Source organism: Barbus barbus, assembly GCF_936440315.1.
Source record: "Barbus barbus genome assembly, chromosome: 4".
Taxonomy (NCBI): domain Eukaryota; kingdom Metazoa; phylum Chordata; class Actinopteri; order Cypriniformes; family Cyprinidae; genus Barbus; species Barbus barbus.
Genome location: NC_136732.1, coordinates 20,296,501 through 20,319,225, shown reverse-complemented (window position 1 = coordinate 20,319,225; position 22,725 = coordinate 20,296,501). Strand labels below are relative to the sequence as shown.

The window sequence follows — 22,725 nt, the reverse complement described above, 5'->3', positions numbered from 1 at the left end:
ACTAAAACACAACCAAACCAACGAAAAGGAACACAGAAAATATAAAAATAAATTATATTTCTTTATATTAATAAAAACGATATAAATTATACTACAATAATACTGATGTGTATGGAGCACATGGCTTAATGATATTGTGATAGAAGTTCAGTTTTTTTGTTGTTGCTGAAATAATGTTTAATTTAGACCCATAAATTCATAATAATTGGATTCATCAAAATATGAAAAAATATAAAAAAAATATAAAAAAAATAAATAATATGAATAGAAAATTATAAAAAAAAACCTTCAGATTTTTGTATTTCAGTCTGGTTTTTATGTAGCACTGTAAGTTAGCCATACATTGAATATGTATATGCCTTCAGAGACTATGTGTGTATACTGAGAATCCAAAAGCTAATTCTTGTTAAACACGTCACCGAATTACAATCACTGTTTCGTTATGGCTAACAATTAGCAATTAGTCTAATTACTGTTGTGCTTTGTGTGCTGTGTTTAAAAGGTTTTCAACCACAGTAGGAGCGCAAAATAAAGGCACATTATTGCCTGTTCCTTCATATTTTGCACTGTGAGATAGTCTTGCATTTTCAAAACTATATTAACTACAGATAATAGATTAACTTGCAGAAAGAATGATCGTGGTTTGTGCAAATTATAATATGCATATCGTTTTATGGTACTGAATTTCCTTGACCTTCTGCCTTATTTTATTTATTCTCAGGTAAGGTAAAGTAAGTCAAATCTGTCCTATCTCACAAGCATCTGAGTTTTCATACGAGTCTTTTGGTAGGTGCGCTTCTTAGTTATAATTAAATATAGTTTTATTGTCTACAGGTTTAATACTTTACATACAAAATAGTAATATAAAAACAGAAATAAAAACAAAAGCGTATAATTAGCAAGTTCGGTTGTTCAGAGGTATCAATGACAATGCCACCGGCACCAGAGAAGTGGATTGTGAGAACCAGAGTCTTATTTATTCATCACACTTCAGCCCTTTATAGACAGCAGGTGGATGTGAGGTCTGGAAATTCCCTAAGAAGTTTTCTATGTAAAGTCCTCCATTTTCTTATTTTTCTCTTCCGGAACTTTCTTCTTAGATGCCTCCTTCACTGAGTCGTGCAACACAGCACTCAGTGGTAGCAATCCTTTTCTTTAAAATAAATTTCTAATACATGTTTCATCTCTGGCTAAACTTCTCAATAAATGCTTAAAACAAATAGAATAACACATGTGGTGTTTTTCTTAATAAACCACTTTCTTAATAAACAAATGCAATAACGTGCGGTTATATAAAAGTATTACATAAAAGGAAATGGCATACTTGCAAAAGAGTAATTGCACATTTTCCTCAACAATATGTATTGTAATGATTTACAGGCTAAACAAATTGGCACTTCATGTCCAATGCAAAAACCATTTGAGGGAAGAAAGAAAAAAACCCAACTAGGCCTACACTTCATTTAGTGTATCCTTGACATCCCTCAGGACTTCATGACTCACTGAGTATTTTCTCCAGTAGGTTTCACCTCCTTCTGAGAGATCACTTCAAAAAAGAACAGTACTTTCTAGCAGCATCTGCTCTAAAGAGACAGCTGCCTTCCTGTAAGGATTTCATCAAGAACAATAGCATGAAACTGAAAGTGAAACATGAAAGTGTACTCACTTTGCTACACACAATACATACAGTATATTATCACGAATTCATCTCATTTTGTCTCAGATTTCACAACAATTTCCGCTATAGGTTCTGTTGTGAATTCAGACAATGGTAAAATATTAATATCAGTGACATCAAACCTGACAATGCAGGCTGCCCACACAGCGTTGTCTTTTGGAGAGCTATGGGCTCATCACCAGAATAATAATGGAGCAGGAAGGCAGGGTGAAGCTCTGTACACTGGCCCTTGCCCTCCCACTCATTAAGCCAGAGGAAATGGAGGCTCTCTTTAAACTCCACAGCACTCAATGTAAACAGTGACCTGTCTCACTGAGTACTGTAATCAGTGGAGGAAGGCTGAATACAAAGCAACAGTTTCTAGTCTTGTTAGAGAAACTAAAGCATAGTCACTTCTAAAAAATAAAAAAAAAAGATACTTACTGAAAATACCTATTTTTTCCCTACACATATTTTATTCCATATTACTTTTTTGAACTTACAACTTTTGCATTAACAGATAAGCCCATAACTGCTAAGCTGAACACTAAGTGAATAACAATAATTATATTGTTACAGTGGCACCTTTCAAGGGGTGGAATCTATTAGGCAGCAAGCGAACAGTCAGTTTTTGAAACAGGAAAAATGGCAAGCGAAAACATCTGAGTGACTTTGACCAAATTGTGATGGATAGACAACTGGGTCAGAGCATTTCCAAAACGGTGAGTTTTGTTAGGTTTTCTCGGTATGCAGCGGTACCTAGCAAAAGTGGTGCAAAGAAGGATAACCGGTGAACTGGTGTCAGGATTATGGGAGCTTAAGGCTCACTGATGCACTCTGGTCTGATTACATAAAAGAGCTACTGTAGCTCAAACTGCTGAAAAATTGGCAATGATAGAAAAGTGTCAGCACACGGTTTCATAGTTTGCTGTGGTTGTAACCAATGATGACTGCTGTCTACCCCTGAAAGAACCTACAATGGGCATGCGAGCGTCAGAACTGGACCATGGAGCAATGGAAGAAGGTTGCCTGATCTGATGAATCAGGTTTGCTTTTAGATCTGGTGGATGGATGAATGTGCTTTGTTTATTTCAGGGAGAGATGGCAGCAGGATGCATTATGGGAGGAAAGCAGGCCAGTGGAGGAAGTGTTATGTCCTGGGCAATGATCTTTTGGGAAAACATTGGTTCAGGCATTCATGTTACTTTGACATGTACTGCACCACTGACCTTTGTAAAACATATGATTGTTGCAGATGGAAATGGAGTTCAAGCTTAATTCTCCAAATACAGTTTAAAATAACAGTTATAGTTTTCTATTTTGATAAATAAATATATATTTTAAATATTGTAATATGTAATTTATTCCTGTGATGGCAAAACTTCAGTGATAAATGATCTCCACATGATATATACACTATATTGCCAAAAGTATTGGGTCACCCCCTTCTAATGAACAGGTTTGACTACTTTAGTAATTTCCATGAGTACAAATCTTAATGTTTAAGCATATAATGATTTTAATTTTGTGCTTCTAATTTTATAGCAACAGTTTGGACAGAACCCTTTTCTAGTCTAACATGACAGTGCCTCTGTGTATAAGGCAAGGTTAAAAAAAGAGATGATTGATTGAGTCAGTGTGGAAGAACTTGACTGGTCTGCAGAAAGACAAGTCCTGATCCCAGCTGAACACCTCTGGTGTGACTTTAAATGCAGACCTTGAGCCAAAAACTGATCACCAAACACCAATGATTTGTATATGGGTACAGTCATTTTAGACACTTTCAAAACTGTTGCCACAGAGATGGAAATACAGTTTTTAAATACGTGAATTATGCTTCCATCTTTGTTGCCACAGTTTTGGAAGTGCCTTCTTCTGTTCTAAAGAAGGGGGTGTCCCAATACTTTTGGCAATATAGTGTATATATATATATATATATATATATACATACAGTGGGGCAAATAAGTATTAGATACACTGCCGATTTTTCAAGTTTTTCCACTTACAAAGAATGGAGAGATTCATCGTAGGTACACCGTGAGAGACAGAATATATATATATAAAAAAAATAAAAAAAAATCACATTGTATGATTTTTGAATAATTAATTTTCATTTTATTGCATGAAATAAGTATTTGATACAATAGAAAAATAGAGCTTAATATTTGGTACAGAAACCTTTGTTTACAATTACAGAGGTCAGACGTTTCCTGTAGTTCTTGACCAGGTTTGCACACACTGCAGCAGGGATTTTGGCCCACTCCTCCATACAGGTCTTCTCCAGATCTTTCAGGTTTTGGGGCTGTTGCTGGGCAACACGGAGTTTCAGCTCCCTCCATAGAGTTTCTATTGGGTTCAGGTCTGGAGACTGGCTAGGCCACTCCAGGACCTTGAAATGCTTCTTACGGAGACACTCCTTAGTTGCCCTTGCTGTGTGTTTGGGGTCATTGTCATGCTGGAAGACCCAGCTTCAATGCTCTTACTGAGGGAAGGAGGTTGTTGCCCAAAATCTCACGATACATGGCCCCATCCATCCTCCCCTCAATACGGTGCAGTCGTCCTGTCCCCTTTGCAGAAAACCACCCCCAAAGCATGACGTTTCCACACCCATGCTTCACGGTTGGGATGGTGTTCATGGGATTGTGCTCATCCTACTTCCTCCAAACACGGTGAGTTTATACCAAAAAGTTCTATTTTGGTCTCATCTGACCACATGACCTTCTCCCATGCCTCCTCTGGATCATCCAACTGGTCTTTGGCAAACTTTAGACGGGCCTGGACATGTGCTGGCTTGAGCAGGGGGACCTTGTGCGCGCTGCAGGATTTTAATCCATGACGGTGTAGTGTTACTAATGGTAACCGTTGAGACTGTGGTCCCAGCTCTCTTCAGGTCATTGACCAGGTCCTCACGTGTAGTTCTAGGCTGATCCCTCATCTTTCTCAGGATCATTGATACTCCACGAGGCGAGATCTTGCATGGAGCCCCAGTCCGAGGGAGATTGACAGTCATCTTGAATTTCTTCCATTTTCTAATAATTGCACCAACAGTTGTTGCCTTCTCACCAAGCTGTTTGCCTATTGCCCTGTAGCCCATCCCAGCCTTGTGCAGGTCTACAATTTTGTCCCTAGTGTCCTTGGACAGCTCTTTGGTCTTGCTCATAGTGGAGAGGTTGGAGTCTGATTGACTGAGTGTGTGAACAGGTGTCTTTTATACAGGTAACAAGTTCAAACAAGTGCAATTACAGTTTTTCTCGATTGCTAAAACACTATAACCTGGCTTTTGAACTAAAATTTCAAAACCATAATGCCAGTTTTCAAAAAGCACACCCATTTTGCTGAACTATAAGCACTATTCCCTGCTTTAACACATGAGTCAGATTTGGTGAACTGTTACTGCAAAACTCTACACACAAATCCCTACATTTCTCAGTGCTTGCACCATGTGGTCATTTAGAAAGCACTAGCATTCAATATTGTTCACTCAAGTCTGCACAGTTTGAACTCAATTAGCACACAATTACCCAAGTGGAAACACTGGGAGTCAAAATGTATCACACACCAATCAGAACCTTCGATGGAAAGATAAAAGGGCCAAAGTCAGCTTACAGTTTTTCTCAGTGGCTTTGGTGCATTTCTCAGATCAGAAATGAAATTCTCAAAACTACTTGTTCAACCTCTACATCATCTAGTCACTTGTGCACACCATAAAATGTTTCTCATTCTTTTGAACAAGTTGGGATTGCTTTGGTACATTCATGCAACTGATTATGTACATTTCTCTGTGGTTTCCTACCTTATCAGTTGCTACTGTCATGTTGTTCAAGATGTATTATATTGTTCTCTGTGCTATAGTCTTACCTCTTAAGACCTCAAGTCATTAGTTCATCGTATAAGTCATTAAATGCAAAATGGTTGATCGAGTTCTCATAAACTGTCAAACATATTTTCTTCACATTTCTATTAGACTTTTTGTAAATTTGCCATGAATTGTGCAAGTGAATCTTGACTTTCACGAATGAAGAGAATGTAGATCAACCAATTATATTGTAAACCAGTTCTCTGAAATAGCTCAAAGGTGCATCTCATAAATCTGTGTGAGAGAGAGAGAGAGAATTTCTAATAATAAAATAAGTTTTAAACAACAAAAGTAGAGTTTTTTCAATTTCTTTATGAAATGTGAGTAAATCCTGGGGGGGGGGGGGGGTCTTTACAAGAGCTTGATGATGATAATTAATTTATCCCAAGATGAGGTGTATTAAGCAAATTGGAGCATTTAAGAATATATAAACAGACTGAACAGAGTTGTTTTGTGAAATCCCTTGAAGGATAGTTCATTTGAAAGATAAACAGGAACTTTGAACCTCTCATAGTTTGTGAAAAGATGCCTTGCACAAAATGTTGCACAGCGTTATGTTTTCATGTTTTTATGTTAATAAGTTGTGGATGGAGGCCTGTACAATATTATGCCACTGATTTGGGTCCTTCAAATCAGCATATATAATTCTGGATTCCCTGCAGCAACTCTAGTAATTTTTCAGGGAACTAGGGGACAAAAGGCTATTTCTTTGAAAGGCTACTTGTGTAAAATCCCCTTTGGTTCTATTTGTAAGTAAATAAATAGGACAGTCAATAAAGTGAAAAGTGAAGTGACGTGACATGTGGCCAAGTATGATTACCCATACTTGGAATAAAGGAATAAAGGAATGGAATAAATAAAGGAATAAATCTATTAAAATAAAGGAATAAATCTATTCCTTTAAGCAAATAGATTTTTGTTTTAAGATTCTTTAGAGAATCGAATAAAATTAACTTGTTTGTTGTGCACCAAGGTTTGGATGGCAGTGTTCATTCTTATTCAAACAAACCGCACTAACAGAGCATCTGTACCAGAGTTCGTCTTTTAATTGAACCAGACCTGCCAAGTGTAGATGCACTGAAAGGGATAGTTCACCCAAAAATGAAAATTTTGTCATCATTTACTCACCCTTATGTTGTAAGTTTCTTTCTTTTCTAAAAGTTTTTAAAATTTTTTGAAGAACCAAACAAGTGTTGGTCCCCATTGACTTCCTTAGTAGGGAAAGAAAAACTATGGAGTAGGCTTCTGTAAGTCAGTGGGGACGAACTATGTTTGATTACCAGCATTCTTCAAAATATCTTCTATGTTCAACATAAGAAAGAAGGCTTGGAACGACATTAGTAAATGAGGACAAAAAAAATTAATAAATAATTTTTGGGTGAATTATTCTTTTAAATTCTAAAAAACGGATCAGTAGTGAATTATGGTCATTTCCAAAATATGAAATTCTATTAGCGTTCCTCCAGTATTTACAATGCGAGTAGCCTACAGCAGACGAGATAAAACCATATTACAGGGATCTATTCCCTCTATGGGTGAATTGACACGATTTAGTTGGAAAAGCTTGTAAATATTGACAGATGCTTACAGTGTCACACAGCTGCGCTCGACTGCTGACTGTGTCTGGTGCAGTTAGGGTGCAATTGTGTTTCTGCCTCATGGACTCTGTGATGGGAATCTGTTCAGACAGACGGCAAAAGCACCCAGCGTACTTCTGTCACGATGAGGAATGACTGCACACATTTGAACAAGCCTGAATTCATGTTGCGCCCAGGGAAAAACAACACCTTTAACTCAAACCCACCTGCGCCTGTGATCTCATCACCACCGTCATCAATCTGTCTCAACGCAGTCCCAATCTACCTGTTTCACTCCTGCAAACATGTGGCGGCACGTGTGTTTAGCAGAAATATAGAGATGTCTTTAATGATGCTCAAAAATTAAATCACCATAAATTTTTTTTAAAAAGATTGGAATATGAATTAGTGTAGTTATCTGTAATTGTCTCTCTGTGAGGTCTGGTCTAATTTATTAAATGACTCTGAACGAAGAGGCTCTTAGCCAGGGTGCGAACTACGGGGGAGCTAGGCTCCCCTTAATAAGACATGGGCTCCCCTGAAAACGTGATTTGAGAAATTCTGGGGGGGGTCTCAAAAAATATTGACAATGTGTTATTTTGACGTGCAATTTCAGTTTTGTGTAATGTGATCATCGTGGATTATTATGTGTAAAATTGCAAAAATAGCATTCATTCATGCATGATGGCGATTTAAACCTAATTCACTTCAATAAAGATAACTATACATGCTATTCTTGTCATAAGCATCAAGATGTGGGGGCGCTGAGGTATAAATTCATTTCACTCATATTTAGTATGAACCTGTTAACCTTCGCCCCCCCCCCCCCCCCCATTGTGGGCCTCACAGGTGAAAATAACCTACCTAAATTAAAATGGTAACAGTTCCTGACAAAGTGTGCTACATAAACAAATTAGGTATATTTGGAAAGAAGACACTCTAGGCTTTACTATCCATCATCTAGAGTTGATAATGCTCAAAAAGATAAAAAGTTATAGACACTGACGTGCCTTGAAAAATGTTTTTCCACACTGAATGTTTTTTTTATTTCATATACAAATACATGAAGTAAGTCCTGGAGCAATCCAGAAAAGTAATGGATTGAAATCCACATGTCTCATGAGTTCATATTTCAAATTTGAAGATGATACCATGAAAAATTTGATTCCTGCAATATTTTTTCTGAAACTATTTATAGTCCCCCCACCCCGTTTGAGGAAAAATAGCCACCAAATGGATTGCAGAATTATACAAACTATTTTAGTCTTATACATATTCCTGCATAGTTTTTCAACTATAAAATAATAGACAGATTTATTTGAGCACTAAAAAATACAAAAATAATTATTTGAGTAATAAAAAAGGGAAAAAAATGCTTTGTGTATACTGAAGTATTCTGATTGCCAGACATTAAGTGATATTGCCAGACATGGTCATAGAGTCAGTAAACACACGCTGATGTGCTTCCATTCAGATGATAATCATACAGATGGGCCATATAATCAATAATAGCTGATCAATGAATCACAATGATAGCCGTCATAGAGTCGCTAATAAACACGATGATGTGCGTCCATACATATTATAATCATGCAGATACGGCCACATTCCCCACACAATACACACACATATAAAAAATGTAGAAGAAAAAAAAGTTTTTTTATGGATAAAGGAGATCGCTAAATTATGCCCGGCTCAGATGACAGCTGCGTCACAGCGTGCGTCACGCACTGGCAGGAGAGAGCGGCAAATTCAAATAAACTATATTCCGCTTTTCTGAGACTTTTTTTTGTCCGTGGACGGTCTCATTCTGTTTGTAAAACTGTGTGCTACAGCACTGTGTTGTTGTTGGGTTTTTTATACCACCAAGACGCTGTTTTTGAGCGTAATTTATTCCATAACGAACACGAACAATAACTCTCCCGACGAAATGAAACGTAAACAAAGGAATATTCATCCTTATTATAACGTTATTGTTTCGCTGGACTAAAAGTGCTCGCTGGGATGTTGTTCTGTGGACCCTTACCTCTCTAACTAAACTGGGATTTCAGCAGTGGACGCGTTTGTGGCTCGTTATTACAATGAATCTGGTACGTAAATTACTGCTTTTTTATTCAGCGTGTTTGGATGTGTACTGCTTACACAAATGTATCAAATACATTCCTTATAAGCTTTCCATCGAAAAACAGCGATCTGTCGTCGATGCTTGAGGCTTAGACCTTCAGAATGATATATAGTTTGTCAAGATTAACGATATTCTTTCACGTTAAATTCATTCATAAACATTAAACTAGTGGGGGAAAAAACGCGTCAGTGCGCCATCGCTCTGGTAAACGTTAACAGGTTTAACTCAAAGATTCGTAGAAAAAATATAAACGTTGGATTCAACATTGGCCGTAGATCTGCGCGCGCAGTCCTTGAAATCCATTCTGCAATTAGCATCATACAGCCACCATGGCAAAAAGAACACAAGGCACTTTAATGGCACGACCGAATCACCTGCTGCAAGCCCTGTTAGCACACCTCCCTCAGGGATGACAAAGCAAGAAGTCATTGCAAGTCCACGCGCAAGCGCACGAACCCCCAGACCCCCCTCCCCCGGCAAAAGAAAAAAAAGGTGGTCTCCCCCAAAGTCCACGGTATAGTTCGAACACTGCTCTTAGCTTTTCAGTGTTAATGCATCGGTTACATCATTACGTGAACGTTTTGGCTTTATAATGGCTGAGATTACCTAGATTCTAGATTTTAAGAAATAAACTTAGTCTATTATTTTATGTTTAATGTTTGGAGAGCACAATAACAGTGAGGAAAAAGACAGATGTAGTGCTGCCAAGCCAGTATGTAAAAAACAAAAATGTGTATTAATGCCTATTAATCTGTGACTCATCTCACAGCTGTCAGACTGACAGTATCTTTATTGGAAACATTACTCATTTACTAGCTCTGGTTCTACTGACTGACTGATCTGCTGGGTAGATCCTTTCAAAAAATGATTGGTGGTCATTGAGTTTGTTGTAAACCCATACTGTTTTCCAAACAAAACTAAAATGTTATTAATGTAAGAGAGTGAAAAAATATCCCAAACCTTGCCTTTACACTTTTTCACAGTTTATGTATAACAATCACTTCTGAAATTTAATGAATAATGAAGACTAAAGTGTGTGACGTTGAGAGCTCCGGTTAGAAGTGTGATCAATGGAGGGAAATAAACACTTTAAAATAATTTATTTCAAAAGACATCTACATTGATTGACAGCTTAACATGATAGCTATATAAAATATTCACATGAAGCACCACTTGCCAAAACGGCACAATTGCCCGTCTAAGAAGCACACTACAGAGTGACGCAAAAAAGAAAAACAACATAACAGCCATCAGATGTGTTGATTTGGGAAGTAGAAGCTCCGTATGCTGGACTCAGAAATCCACTAGACATGTGCAGCTCACTGGTACATTATTGGTGCTTGTGTGCAGATTGAGGCAGATTACAGTTGGTCAGTGTCACCTCACATTAAGACAGAGAGCAGCTGGACTCTTTGAAAACTCCTCCCTGTGGATTGAGAGGACATTTAGAGATCAAGTATTTAATCATCATTCACAAACATAATGACAAAAACTGATTGATAGTGATACGACCATCATGAAGTCTACGACTAATGTGCTGTCATTTCAGCAACTGCATGAGGGATTGACGTTTGGCTGGTTAGCTCTGGTAATATGGTGAATAATTTAAATGTTTAACTGCAACTCAGTGTTAATTATTAAATAAATATTATTACTGATTTGATTATTAAAGAAACTTTGTTTTTAGCAAAATTAAAACTTAAGTTTCAGTGTTTTGCTTTAAAATTAATCTCGGTACATCACTATTAACAAGATGACAATTGTACAAATATCATGCAAAGTGTTTATTCAAATTCACATTTTAAAGAGAAAATCAGCAAAATAGTAAAAGTACACATGCATGCTTCTGGAATCATCTTTTCTTTCATCTGAAATTATAAGACATGCAAACCCAGGCCAGTTCAATAGCACACCCCCACAAAATTTAAATGTTCTGACAGTCTTAAGTAAAAAGCAGCAAGTAACATGTACCAAAAATAATTATAATTGATAGGCAAACATTTTTCTCTAAGAGTTTCTTGTTTATTCAACAGTCTCTCTGGAAATACTGCAGTGTTATTGCATTTGCAGACGCACACCCAGGAGTCGTTCTGTATTTAGGGGTACATTTCAGGTCAGCCAAGAAGTCAGAAAATGAAACTTTCTTCAACATAAATCCAAAGTATGCTGAAGGCTCAAATGCCTTCTTTGGTGTGTATAAACTGCATAAATTGACCCTGAATTGCCAACAATGTCAACCGTGTTAATCCTTGTCAACTGTGTTACAGCTGATGGGTAACACAGTTGACATTTCGGCCATTTTAGGGCCTTGTGCAAACTGCTGACCTTGGACTAGTTAGTACATGACCTTGATTAACTTATGTTTTTATATTCTCTCTCTACATATTTATAAATATAACATGTGACGCAAGTTCAACAGAACATGTTGATAACACAGTTGACGGTCAATTAATCTACTCTATGTGCAGACAATAATATAGATAAAATATTATAAAAAAGGAGAAGTTATAACTTTCCACACTGTCTTCAAACTTCCCTCCAAAAAAGTCAAATACATCAAGTGATGTTGGACATGTGACTTTGGAACAAACCATTGCTGATTTATAGGGCGTTTTATAATGAGTAACAGTTGACACTGATTTCTCTGACATACACAAAATGGATGATTTAATGTAGATGCATGAGCAAAATATTTTTTAAAACACCTTTCTCATAATTTAATGATTATTTTGCACAAATAATTATAAGAAATATATGCAGAAAAATGTATTTTAGAGCTAATCTGATGAGCAAAACCTCACATTTACCAAATCGGACAGCACAAAAACAGCAACTTCCAGTATAGAATAAGCCATTTTTGCAAGATAAAAGATGGATATTTGTTGGATTTTTGTATTAAATTAATTAGAAATGTCCCCTGATATAAAAGCGATCATTGTTTGAAGTGAAAAGTTCATGAAAAATTAGTAAAATTGATAACAGAGTCCACGCACATGACATGTACCCCTAATTATAGAAGCACTCCCAGATGTTACTGCTCACCCACAATGTGTCAGATGTTGATACTTAATAATATTTACTTTAAAAATAATTAAAAATAAATAAATAATAATACAGACCATTTTATAGTGCCCGGCACCCAAAAAGATTAGACATAAACAGAGATGTCACTAGTGCTATGAACCTAGATAAGGTCCTGTTAGCATAGCATGCAACTGACTGCTAAGGTTTGTTATGCTACCGGTCGTCTCTGCTGCTGTCGCCTGTATTCTTCTTCACTGGCAGCGAGAGCCTGAGCTAAGGCCAGATCCTCCTGCTCCTGAGGGCTGAAATGCACAGTTAGTTAGATTTCAGATTTCAATATTACAGTAAAAAAATCTTTTAAAAAAGTAACTTTTTTTGTTGAACATTTACTGCAAAAATATTCAAAAGGTATTTGCATCTAGCCGCAATCTTTCAGATATTCCAGAACCATTGAAAGAACCACATGTCATGCCTTTTATTTTAGTTTTTTTTTTTTTTTTTTTTTTTTTTTTAAACGGAACACTTTCAATACTAAATGTAAAAATAACTTCAAAATCTGATGGTTTATTATTAGGACAGAAGAGGTCAGAAATACCTTAGGGTAGGCTGGCTTGCCCGAGCAGATTCAGCTAGTGACATTTCTAATGCTCTCTGGAGGGCCTGTTCCTCCGTCTGTGAAATAGAACACAGTTTATGGTTTAAATGTAGTCATTGGAAGATTCAAAATACACTGTCAACCTTTAAACTATCTCAAAATGAACAACGCACCAGCCCAACTTGATATGACGCTGATGGGGGAATTACATTCTGTGCTGTTGGAGACACCATTGGAGAAGTATTTATCCTTTGTGCACTGAGGGGCAAAAGAGAGTAATAAGTACCTGACAAAACACTCAAATATATATAAATATATATATACACATATACACACACACATACACTACAATTCAAAAGTTTGGGATCAGTAAGATTTTTTTAATAAAAAGAAAGTTTTTATTAAGACATGATGTATTAAATTGATCAGAGGTAACAGTAAAGACATTTGCAATGTTACAAAAGACTTCGGTTTAAAATATATGCTTTTTACTTGCACTATCTATTCAAAGAATCATGAAAAAAGTATCATGTTGTATCAGTAGCTGCACAATCTTTCAACATTAACAATAATAAATGTTGGAGCAGCAAATCAGTATATTAGAATGATTTCTGAAGGATCATGTGACGCTGCTGTAGAGCGGAGCAATGATGCTGAAAATTCAGCTTTGCCACCACAGGAATGCATTACATTTTAAAATATAAAAGTTATTTTAAATTGTAATAATATTTCACCATATTACAGTTTTCATTGTACTTTTGATCAAATAAATACATCCTTCGTGAGTATGAGACAATAAAAGATCATACTGACCCCAAACTTCTGTTAGAGTACAATCAAAACACTTCTGAGCACACTGATTTTTCAAAATGTGCTTACCTACTGCTCTGAGGTCTAGTGTTTCCAGTTCCTCCATTAGACACGCTCCTAGAGCTCCCTCTAGTGGATGATGCCGCAGCGTTACTGGAAGAGGAGGCTTGAGCTCTGATTAAAGCAGCATGCCTGCAAAACAAACCCCACCTTTACTAGTGTCCTCCAGAAAACTTAACATAGCAGTATGAAAACTAAACGACCGTACTAACCCTGATTTGGAGACTGGCTTGCCATCAGTCTTACAGTCATGGTCGAGTGGATGTCTATGTTTGAGACAGTAGTTCAAATGGCACTGGTCACAAGTCACACGGATCATTTCCTTCTGCTTACAGCCACCCTTGGAGCATTTATTTGTAAAGATCTGTGGGGTGAGAAACAATTGAGTCATTTTTTTTTACAGTTTTACAGAGACATCATTTTCTCTCTCCTTCCTTTTTGTGGCCGGCCTACCTTTCGTTTCCTCTGAGCAGGGTCAGATTTGCAGTCTCGGTCTATATGTTCCCCAACTTTGATGTCTGGCATTTCCCCTCTTCTAATGGGAATGGGGGTGTTGCACAACGGACATACAGGAACCTGGATATCCTGCACAATGAAAACAAACTTGTCAGCCACAACCTGTGTGTTTGAAGCATTGGTTAAAATATACAACAGGACAAGATTATTATTCATTAGACACAATCCTACCCACCTTCTTATATAATGAAGTGCACTTGTGATTTGCATAAGTTATGTGGTCTTTGCAGAAAATTTCTTCACAGGCGTCACATTTCATTGGAAGGAAATCTGTAGTAAGACAGTGAACAATAAACAAAGTTATTTATCAACTAAATGCTGAATCACTATGAGCACAGCAGCTTTAAAAAAGGTTTTTCAGTGGCTGGTATAAACAATTTATTCACTAAACTTTATACACTAAATTTTGAAATCACACAACATAAATCAGGGTATAATTTTCAGACCATTTTTTAATATTAGACTGAACAAATAGGCCTACTGCAAAATGAAGTGACCTGGACTGCATTTCCCAAAAGCATTGTAAGCTTAAAGGGGTCATCGGATGCCCATTTTACATAAGTTGATATGATTCTTTAGGGTCTTAATGAAAAGTCTAGAACATACTTTGGTTAAAATTTCTCAATGGTAGTGTAAAAAACACCCTTTTTTAGTTTTCAGCAAGCTGTTTTTTTTAGTCCATGTCTTTTTAAATGCTAATGAACTCTGCTGAACCCGCCCCTCTCTTCCGTGGGGTGACAAGCAGACTGTAAACTTCAGCCGCGAAACTGTCTAACTAGCACATATTAGGAAAGGCAATTTGCAAAGATTAATAAAAACTCTTATACTCACTTCTTCTGTACATAAAGCTGGATCACGAATGATTCGCTCGAACATAGATGCATTTAAGTAGATCGGGATCGGCGCATTCACTTAAAAACTAAAGTAACGTTAATCCTCTGTGTCTTCAGTGGCTCAGATGTCAGGAGTAAATGACGACTGCTTTATTCATTATTACATCCAACAACAAGACACCTCAATCGCTTAATCAGAGACATCTTGTCTTCCCCTGCACCGGAGGCAGACAGCTCTCAGCTCACTCAGGGCGGGTCTAAGGTAAGACGGCCTTATCAATCAACTTTCGTGGGAGGGGCCTGTACAGAACTACGTCGTCCTGACAGGGCTCTCAGAACAGCCTGATTTGAGAAAGGGGATTTTAAAATAGGGATTTAAAATTGTTATCATTATAGGATGGATGTGTACATACACTTCCATCACACATTTATGTTCAAACAACTTGTAAAGTGAATTTTACATCCGATGACCCCTTTAAGTACATCGTAGACCCATTGAAACCAATGGAGCTACGATCAATTTAGGCTTACAATGCTTTTGGGAAACACAGCCCTGGCTGACACATTAATCCCATGACTAGTTTGTATGGTTTAAAAAAAAAAAAAAAAGGTCAGAAAACAGGAAATGCCACACCTAATGAGCTTTAATGCATTTGCCATTCACCATGTGATCAGGCGGAGGTAATGTGTATACACAAACATTAATAATTCACAGGCTGTACAGAGGTTAACAACAAGGATGGCTAATGGTGGAAAAAGTGAGAGCGACTTAGGTCATAGGCTTAGAAGTATTATTTTAAACAGGTTGGAAATGACAAATCACTACATTTTTAGCATCATGTCTATTCTAAGTTTTTAATCACATGCTGTCCTTGATTCTGATTGGTTAATCACAGCACCTCTGAAAATGGCAGATGCCCAGAGCTACACTGTGTAACTGACCGCTCATCCATAAAAACGTAATATTAATTCTTATGTAATTATTTATTTGATAAGCAGCTGTGTACGGAGTAGGATAGTGCTGTATTATCAACCAGACTGGTTTATTTTGATAAAAGGACAAGCATGTTCGCCACACATTATGATTATTATCATCTTTATTTTTTTTACATATCTGTCTTGGAGTTACATTATAGCTATAATTTCAACTATTATCGAAAAAGTAAAAGCTAATATATAATTGTTTTTGTAAAATAAGTTCTAGAAAAATAAACATTTTGTCCTGGCATATACAAATGTACACTACATTCAAACTTTTTTAATGTTTTTGAAAGAAAAACATTTTATGTTCACTACGGCTACATTCATTTTATCAAAAAATACAGGAAAAACAGTTGTGTGATTAAGTATTATTAGAATTTATAAATAATTTTGGTAACACTATTTATTATTTGTCCTTCTTACACATTGCACGTACTACGATCATAATAACAATAAATTATGCATAATTACATGCAAGTAACCTGAAGCCAAACCCAGCCCATATAGTATTCATGCAGTTAATAATATTACTCAGTATTTAAATGTATAATTACACTCTAATAAGGACACAGTAAAATAAAGTGTAACCTAACTTTTAAATTTGAATATACTTTCAAATATAATTTATTCCTGCGATGCAAAGCTTTCAGCATCATTACTCAAGTATTCAGAAATCATTCATCACTCAAATCCATCATAATATGCTTCTTTGCTTCATATTTTTGTGGAAACCATGATTACCCTCTTGTAACATTATAATCTCTTGTAACATTATGAATGTCTTTACGTCACTTATGATCAATTTGAATTGTTATGCCTGAATAAAAGTATACATGTCTTTTAAAATACACAAATAACTAAATCAATCTGACCGCAAACGTTTATACAGTACTATATTGTTAAAAAAATCTGTTTAATGACCAGTGGTGCAAGGTAAAAATCTGACCAAGCCAACAGAAAAACAACTTTGCTCTTGAGCACTGCTATATGTGACAGACAGTGTTTAATCAGACATTGCACACTGTACATACCGAGACGTTTGCAGGTCTTCTCTGAGCAGTGCTCCCCGAGATCTGGGAACTCCATGGCACAGTGGTGAAAGAGCTCAGCTGCTGGACTGTCAACACAAATCAGAGCATCACCCCTGAGCGACACAGTGGCCTGTGGTCACGTCACTCAAACATGATGAATCCAGCTAATGAGTAAAACAAGCTTTAAATGCGGAAGGCCTGTCAAGAGTCGAGGTGATCCCGTTTACCATAAGCTGGTGTCATTACATAACTGTTGTGTATCTAGACGTGGCTTCACTACTAATGATGGACCACACAGAAGAATACAGGAACATCTCAATAACACAGCTGTTATAAAGGCTGATATAAGGGAGAGCAAACGATAGGTTGTCATTAAAATGCGATACAATAAACTTGACATTATTTAATAATTTAAGACTCGACCGGGAGAGGCTAAATAACACGCATGTCAATGAATTAAACCCAAATAGAGCGATTTAAAGTAAAACACAAATATTTAGAAAGCAGAAATGACAGGTTCTCGTTTGTTTCGCGTTGAGGGCCAACATTTTAACCGAGGTATTTTAACTTGACAAAACAGTAATTGTGTATCTTACCTGAACTGTGCGCAAATCCTCTTATATCAGTCCGACCTCGGATACTTTCTAACGCTTTTCGCCTCGGACGAGCTCAGCTGCTGTGTTTGGGGTTTTGTAGTCGTCTGCTGTTTTTTGAGATGTCATCGCTGGAGGTGTGAATCTGGCGACAGGAGACTGTTTTCAAAATAAAAGCACTCGAGGTTTATCAATTGTATTCAGCAGTTAATGGGAGGGTGTCCCGCTCCCACAGCAGCAAGCGAGAAACCTTATTATCACGTATGCATTTTATTTCTACTGCACTTTCCCCCAAAAAACGTCGTTACGCAACACATGAAACATTCATAAATTAAGAAAAGTCTCGGTCAGCATGTCATTACAAACAAGTTGACCTTTATTGATGTTGCCATTCGGGGAGAGAGACAGTGTGGATCAGAATTTATAAAAATACTGCAATGCAGTTGTTACATTTCGGCAATGTTAAATGCAATAGGCTATATTCACCACATTCATTAGCGACCCGTGGATTTGTTTCTCTTCAATTCTAAAGGACATAAAATAATCCACAATGATAAATATGGAATATTGTGAATCACGTGCAAATCCTACATTGAGTTGTATAGGGTGTATTCTGAATACAAAGTATGTAGGCTGTGCTAACCTGCCAAACATTTGAAATGTGCCAAATGTCCTTCTGTAAAGAAAAGAAAATAGTATAGAGTTCACTGCAGATGTCCATCATAATAGCTGTTCTGTGTGCATATGATCCCAACCAAAGAAACACAATTATTATCTATATATATATAAGGACGGTTTCATTTTTGGCACAAATAATCAAACGGCGTTATTATACTAAGGGAAAAGTTGAACATTAGCACAGACTGTTTAAGGGACTTGTACAAGTGAAAAGCATCTTTGCAATATTGTGCTTCCTGCTGAGCCTTCCTTGTTGTTTCTGGCTTCAGACAGCCTTTGTCACGCCCTGACTAGTCACACTATTGCCAGAGATTTCCAGAAAATACCACCAGAGGCCGTGATTCATCAGTTGTTGTTGTTGTTTTCAGTTTAAAAACAAATCATCACTACCAAAGAGATCTCAAATATTAGTTCTATTAGTATGATATTGTGCGTTGTAGTTATTTTTTCTTGAGAATGTTTTCTTAAGAATATGATTTTAATATAAAATAGTTGGCCAATAACTAAAAATAAACAGGACTCGATTATATACAAACAATAATTCTTAAATGTAAGTACAATTACAAATATATCATAAATATCAAACTGATCATGTTCCTAGAATTTCATTCAGATATATTTTAATCATAAATGTACTGTTATAACATAAAGATATAACAAAGCATGGATCCAATATATATCCTAATTTGTTCACAAAAATGTTGTGAAGTAAATATAGTAAATTATGAATGATCATTCAGGGGTTTTTCTTGCTAATGTAGATTACTGTCTCCAGTCCCCAGTGCTGGAAAGGTAAATGTCACAATGACAGTGCTGAAAATGACATATGTGTCATCTCATATGAACAATAAGGGCTGTGTTTTCTCTTTTTGACTCTTGCCAGATGCGTATTGTTGTACACCCAAAGCGCTTTACAATCATATAGGGGGTCTCTCCTCAACCACCACCAGTGTGCAGCATCCACTTGGATGATGCGACAGCAGCGACAGTACAACGGCGCCAGTGCGCTCACCACACACCAGCTACAGGTGGAGAGGAGAGAGAGTCATAGAGCCAATCAAGTGAATGGGGATTATTGGGAGGCCATGATAGACAAGGGCCAGTAGAGGGAATTTGGCCAGGACACCGGGGTTACACCCCTACTCTTTACGATGAGTGTCATGGGATTTTTAATGACCACAGAGAGTCTGGACCTCGGTTTAACGTCTCATCTGAACGACGGATGAAACCACAAAGAACCATTCAGTCAAAGGTTCTTTAAACAACCATCTCTTTCTTACCCTTTTATAATCTGAAGAACCTTATTCGCCACAAAGAAACTTTTGTGAAGCAGAAAGGTTCTTCAGATGTTCAACGTTCTTTATGGAACCATTTAGACAAAAATGTTCTTATATGGCATCGTGAAGCACTTTTATTTTTAATAATGTACACTCTTAAAAATAAAGTTCTTTATTGACATGGTTCCACCTTTAACGTTCACAGAACCTTTCCAATGGACAAAAGATTTTTTCTTTTATTAGGGAAAAATGTTCTGTAGATCATTAAAATGTTAACACTAAGAAAAATAAATAAATGTTGGGTAAACACAAATAGTTATTCAATGGCCAAACCAGGGCCCAAAGGCCAAAGCTGGCTCATAATGGCATGCCATATTAATTTGTTTCAACATTTGTTGTATTGATATGAAAAAATAAGTAAATTGGATTAAAAACTCATTTTAAATTTAAAAACAATTTACTTTTATTTACTGTAAACTTTATTTACCTTTACTTTTTTTTACATTTGTGTGATTTTTTTTTTATGTATTATTATTGTTATTTTTACATTTTAATATACAGTAATATAGTTGGATATAATGCAACAATTATTTTTGTCCTATGTTCCTCAATCAAGTTTGAATTTTGGCCCTTCGTATTAAAAAAGTTCGGCCACCTCTGTTCAATAGCATCAGTGAAAAATATCCTCTTTTGGAACATTTATTTCCATAAGTGTTGTCTCATATGGAAGACAGGCAATAGAGGTACACGGTGACACGCCATGTTCTTTTTATCCATGTTCACCCAAATAAATTTATTTCTCTCATCATTTACTCAACATCATGATCCAAACCCATCTGACCTGTATTCTTCTGTTGAGCATGAAAGAGGATAATTTGAAGAATGTCTCACTGTTTTTTTGTTTGTTTTTTCATGTCATTAAAGTCAATGGGGTCCAATATACTTCAAAACATGAGGGTGACTAAATAATAACAGAACTTTAAGGTGAACTATCCCTTTAAAAGCATCTATACATAAAATGAACGTGAATAAGGAATGTAGTCAGGAAGATTAACAGCTAATGTTCAGGCTGTGAAAACACATGGATTCTGAAACCCTCAATAATCTCTAACAGGTTAATTAGTGTATTGATCACTCAAGCAGTGATCCGATTTAAAGATCTGAAATTCCTATATTTGCAGAGTAGGTTTATACAATATACACAAACACCCTCGCACAAACGCATTTAAATAATTCAAAACAAAGACCAACCAGTCGTCGCCTCTTATTATGCAACAGTGCTCAGTCATGCTCCTGGAGGCCCGTGTAAAAGATCACTTTTGAGCTCATCTCAGATTCTTCCCTGGTACAAGAGCACCTGGCTCATAAGCTGCTAATTTTGCTGCCAGATGGCACCTCTCAGAGAACACCTGCTTCATCATTGGGATTCCTTTACGTTGCCGAAACTCTGTCTGCTTGAATAGTAAAATGATTGTAATAATTTCATATCCGCTTATTATCCGTCTTTGCGAGAGCAAACGTTTATGCCTACAAATGTGCGATGGCTCTCTGCCAAAATGTCTCCCTAGGTCACCCTCCGTTTCTCTGCACGGTGACAGTGTCTGTCAAATAGCATCATAAACGCTTTTGTTTAGGGGCTGCTCATCACCATTTCTCACTCACCCTGTCAGTGGCGTCACAAATTTCCCAGGTGTCCAGTACTTGCAAAGCTTTTCATTTTTTTATAGGTGTGTTTGACATACCGTTCTTCATACGCACATTCACACCTTCTAAACTGCAGGGGTTTCCTGCTGAAATGTGACTACACTTTTAACCACTCGGTACTGAAAATCCTCGGGAGATTCAGAGGGACACGATGCAAATATTATATATGAAAATTCTTATAGGTGGTCCTTGTTATCTTGACTGTAAAGTCGTACTGACAGCAAGCGATTGCAAGTTTTTGGTTCTTTACGCCTACATACATTATAATGAATTCACACTGCCATGATAAAGTGACTTGGATTTAAAATATTCAGGATAAAAAAACATAACCTACAGCTGAAGTTTATTTTTAAACTTTGTTTGCTCTGAAGTGCATTCAGTGACCCAGCGATGACCAACTCCTTGAGTCCAACTATAAACAAATAAGTCTTTCTTTGTTTTGTCCTTACATTCAGTTGAGCGCATCCAGAAATATAAGCTAGGCAGTGACTCTAAATTGGATAGTAATTACTGCCACGACAAATTGGAGGGAAGCAATCCAACGTATTTTCTATTATGAGATAGTATTATTCTTGGTTAATAATCCCTTTATGCATGATTGAATTTTGATAGGCTGTCTGAATGATAATTGCGCGTAATAAACCATTGCATCTGAAGGCTTGTTAAGCTTTTGTGATTGGACATATCAGTAATTCTTATTAAGAATTGCAAAGCAGGTTTGGATGTGTAAATATTACCGTTTGTCAGAAAAAGTACAACAAATTTTCAGCACTTTCTTTAAAAAAAAAAAAGAAGGTCTGGATTCTCTTAAAAGTAAAGGCCGCATGTGAGAACCAATAGGGGTTTACAACCTGATGTAGCAAGAGAATGGGTTCTTTAAACCTTCTCTAGTTCTTTGTTATTTTAAGAAATTAAGACTTTTAAGAGAGAATTCATGAGTTTATTTGTCCAAATTTCCAAATCTATATTTTTCCAAAAAACAAAAGCAGCTCAAGAACAGACAACAATAGTTCTTGGTAAGAAGAAGGTTTTTAGTGAACCTTGATATAGAATCTTTATTTTTAAGAATGTTTATAAGATTGAAAACATTATTATGAATATCTGATCAGAATCATATTCTTCAGAGCCCCACCTTTACATTTTTATCTGTAGCCCAATAGATACCAATTTTGTATGAGGTATGTTGAAAACAATGCCTTTTTTCTCTTAAAACAACAATAAAAGTTAATACAACAATAGTAATTAGTCAATACAATAATAGTAATAATAATAGTAATAATCATATATTTACAATTCATTCAAATATTATGTATTCTTATAAAATCATATATTGATGTAGGCCTGTTATGCAAAAATTTTAATTATTATTGTTATTATTATTATTATTTAATACATTTACAAAAAAATG

General features: G+C 36.4%; 1 protein-coding gene across 3 annotated transcripts; it reads right to left on the bottom strand.

The window, feature by feature from the left end:
• Positions 1–10,300: 10,300 nt before the first annotated feature.
• Positions 10,301–17,811, bottom strand: zfand2a (zinc finger, AN1-type domain 2A). 3 transcript variants are annotated; one of them, XM_079413616.1, is made up of 10 exons: positions 17,662–17,811; positions 17,066–17,151; positions 14,396–14,490; positions 14,158–14,289; positions 13,917–14,068; positions 13,714–13,836; positions 13,008–13,092; positions 12,835–12,911; positions 12,436–12,541; positions 10,301–10,641 (listed from the first exon to the last, which is right to left on the bottom strand). In XM_079413616.1, the coding sequence occupies exons 2-9, from the start codon at positions 17,118–17,120 to the stop codon at positions 12,448–12,450; spliced, it is 813 nt and encodes a 270-aa protein (XP_079269742.1). In that variant the 5' UTR covers positions 17,121–17,151; positions 17,662–17,811; the 3' UTR covers positions 10,301–10,641; positions 12,436–12,447. The 3 variants fall into 3 exon arrangements, with proteins under 3 accessions (XP_079269742.1, XP_079269741.1, XP_079269743.1); XM_079413615.1 differs by having other exon boundaries at positions 12,457–12,541; positions 17,662–17,798; XM_079413617.1 differs by lacking the exons at positions 17,066–17,151; positions 17,662–17,811 and adding an exon at positions 15,052–15,186 and having other exon boundaries at positions 12,457–12,541.
• Between the last annotated feature and the right edge of the window lie 4,914 nt (positions 17,812–22,725).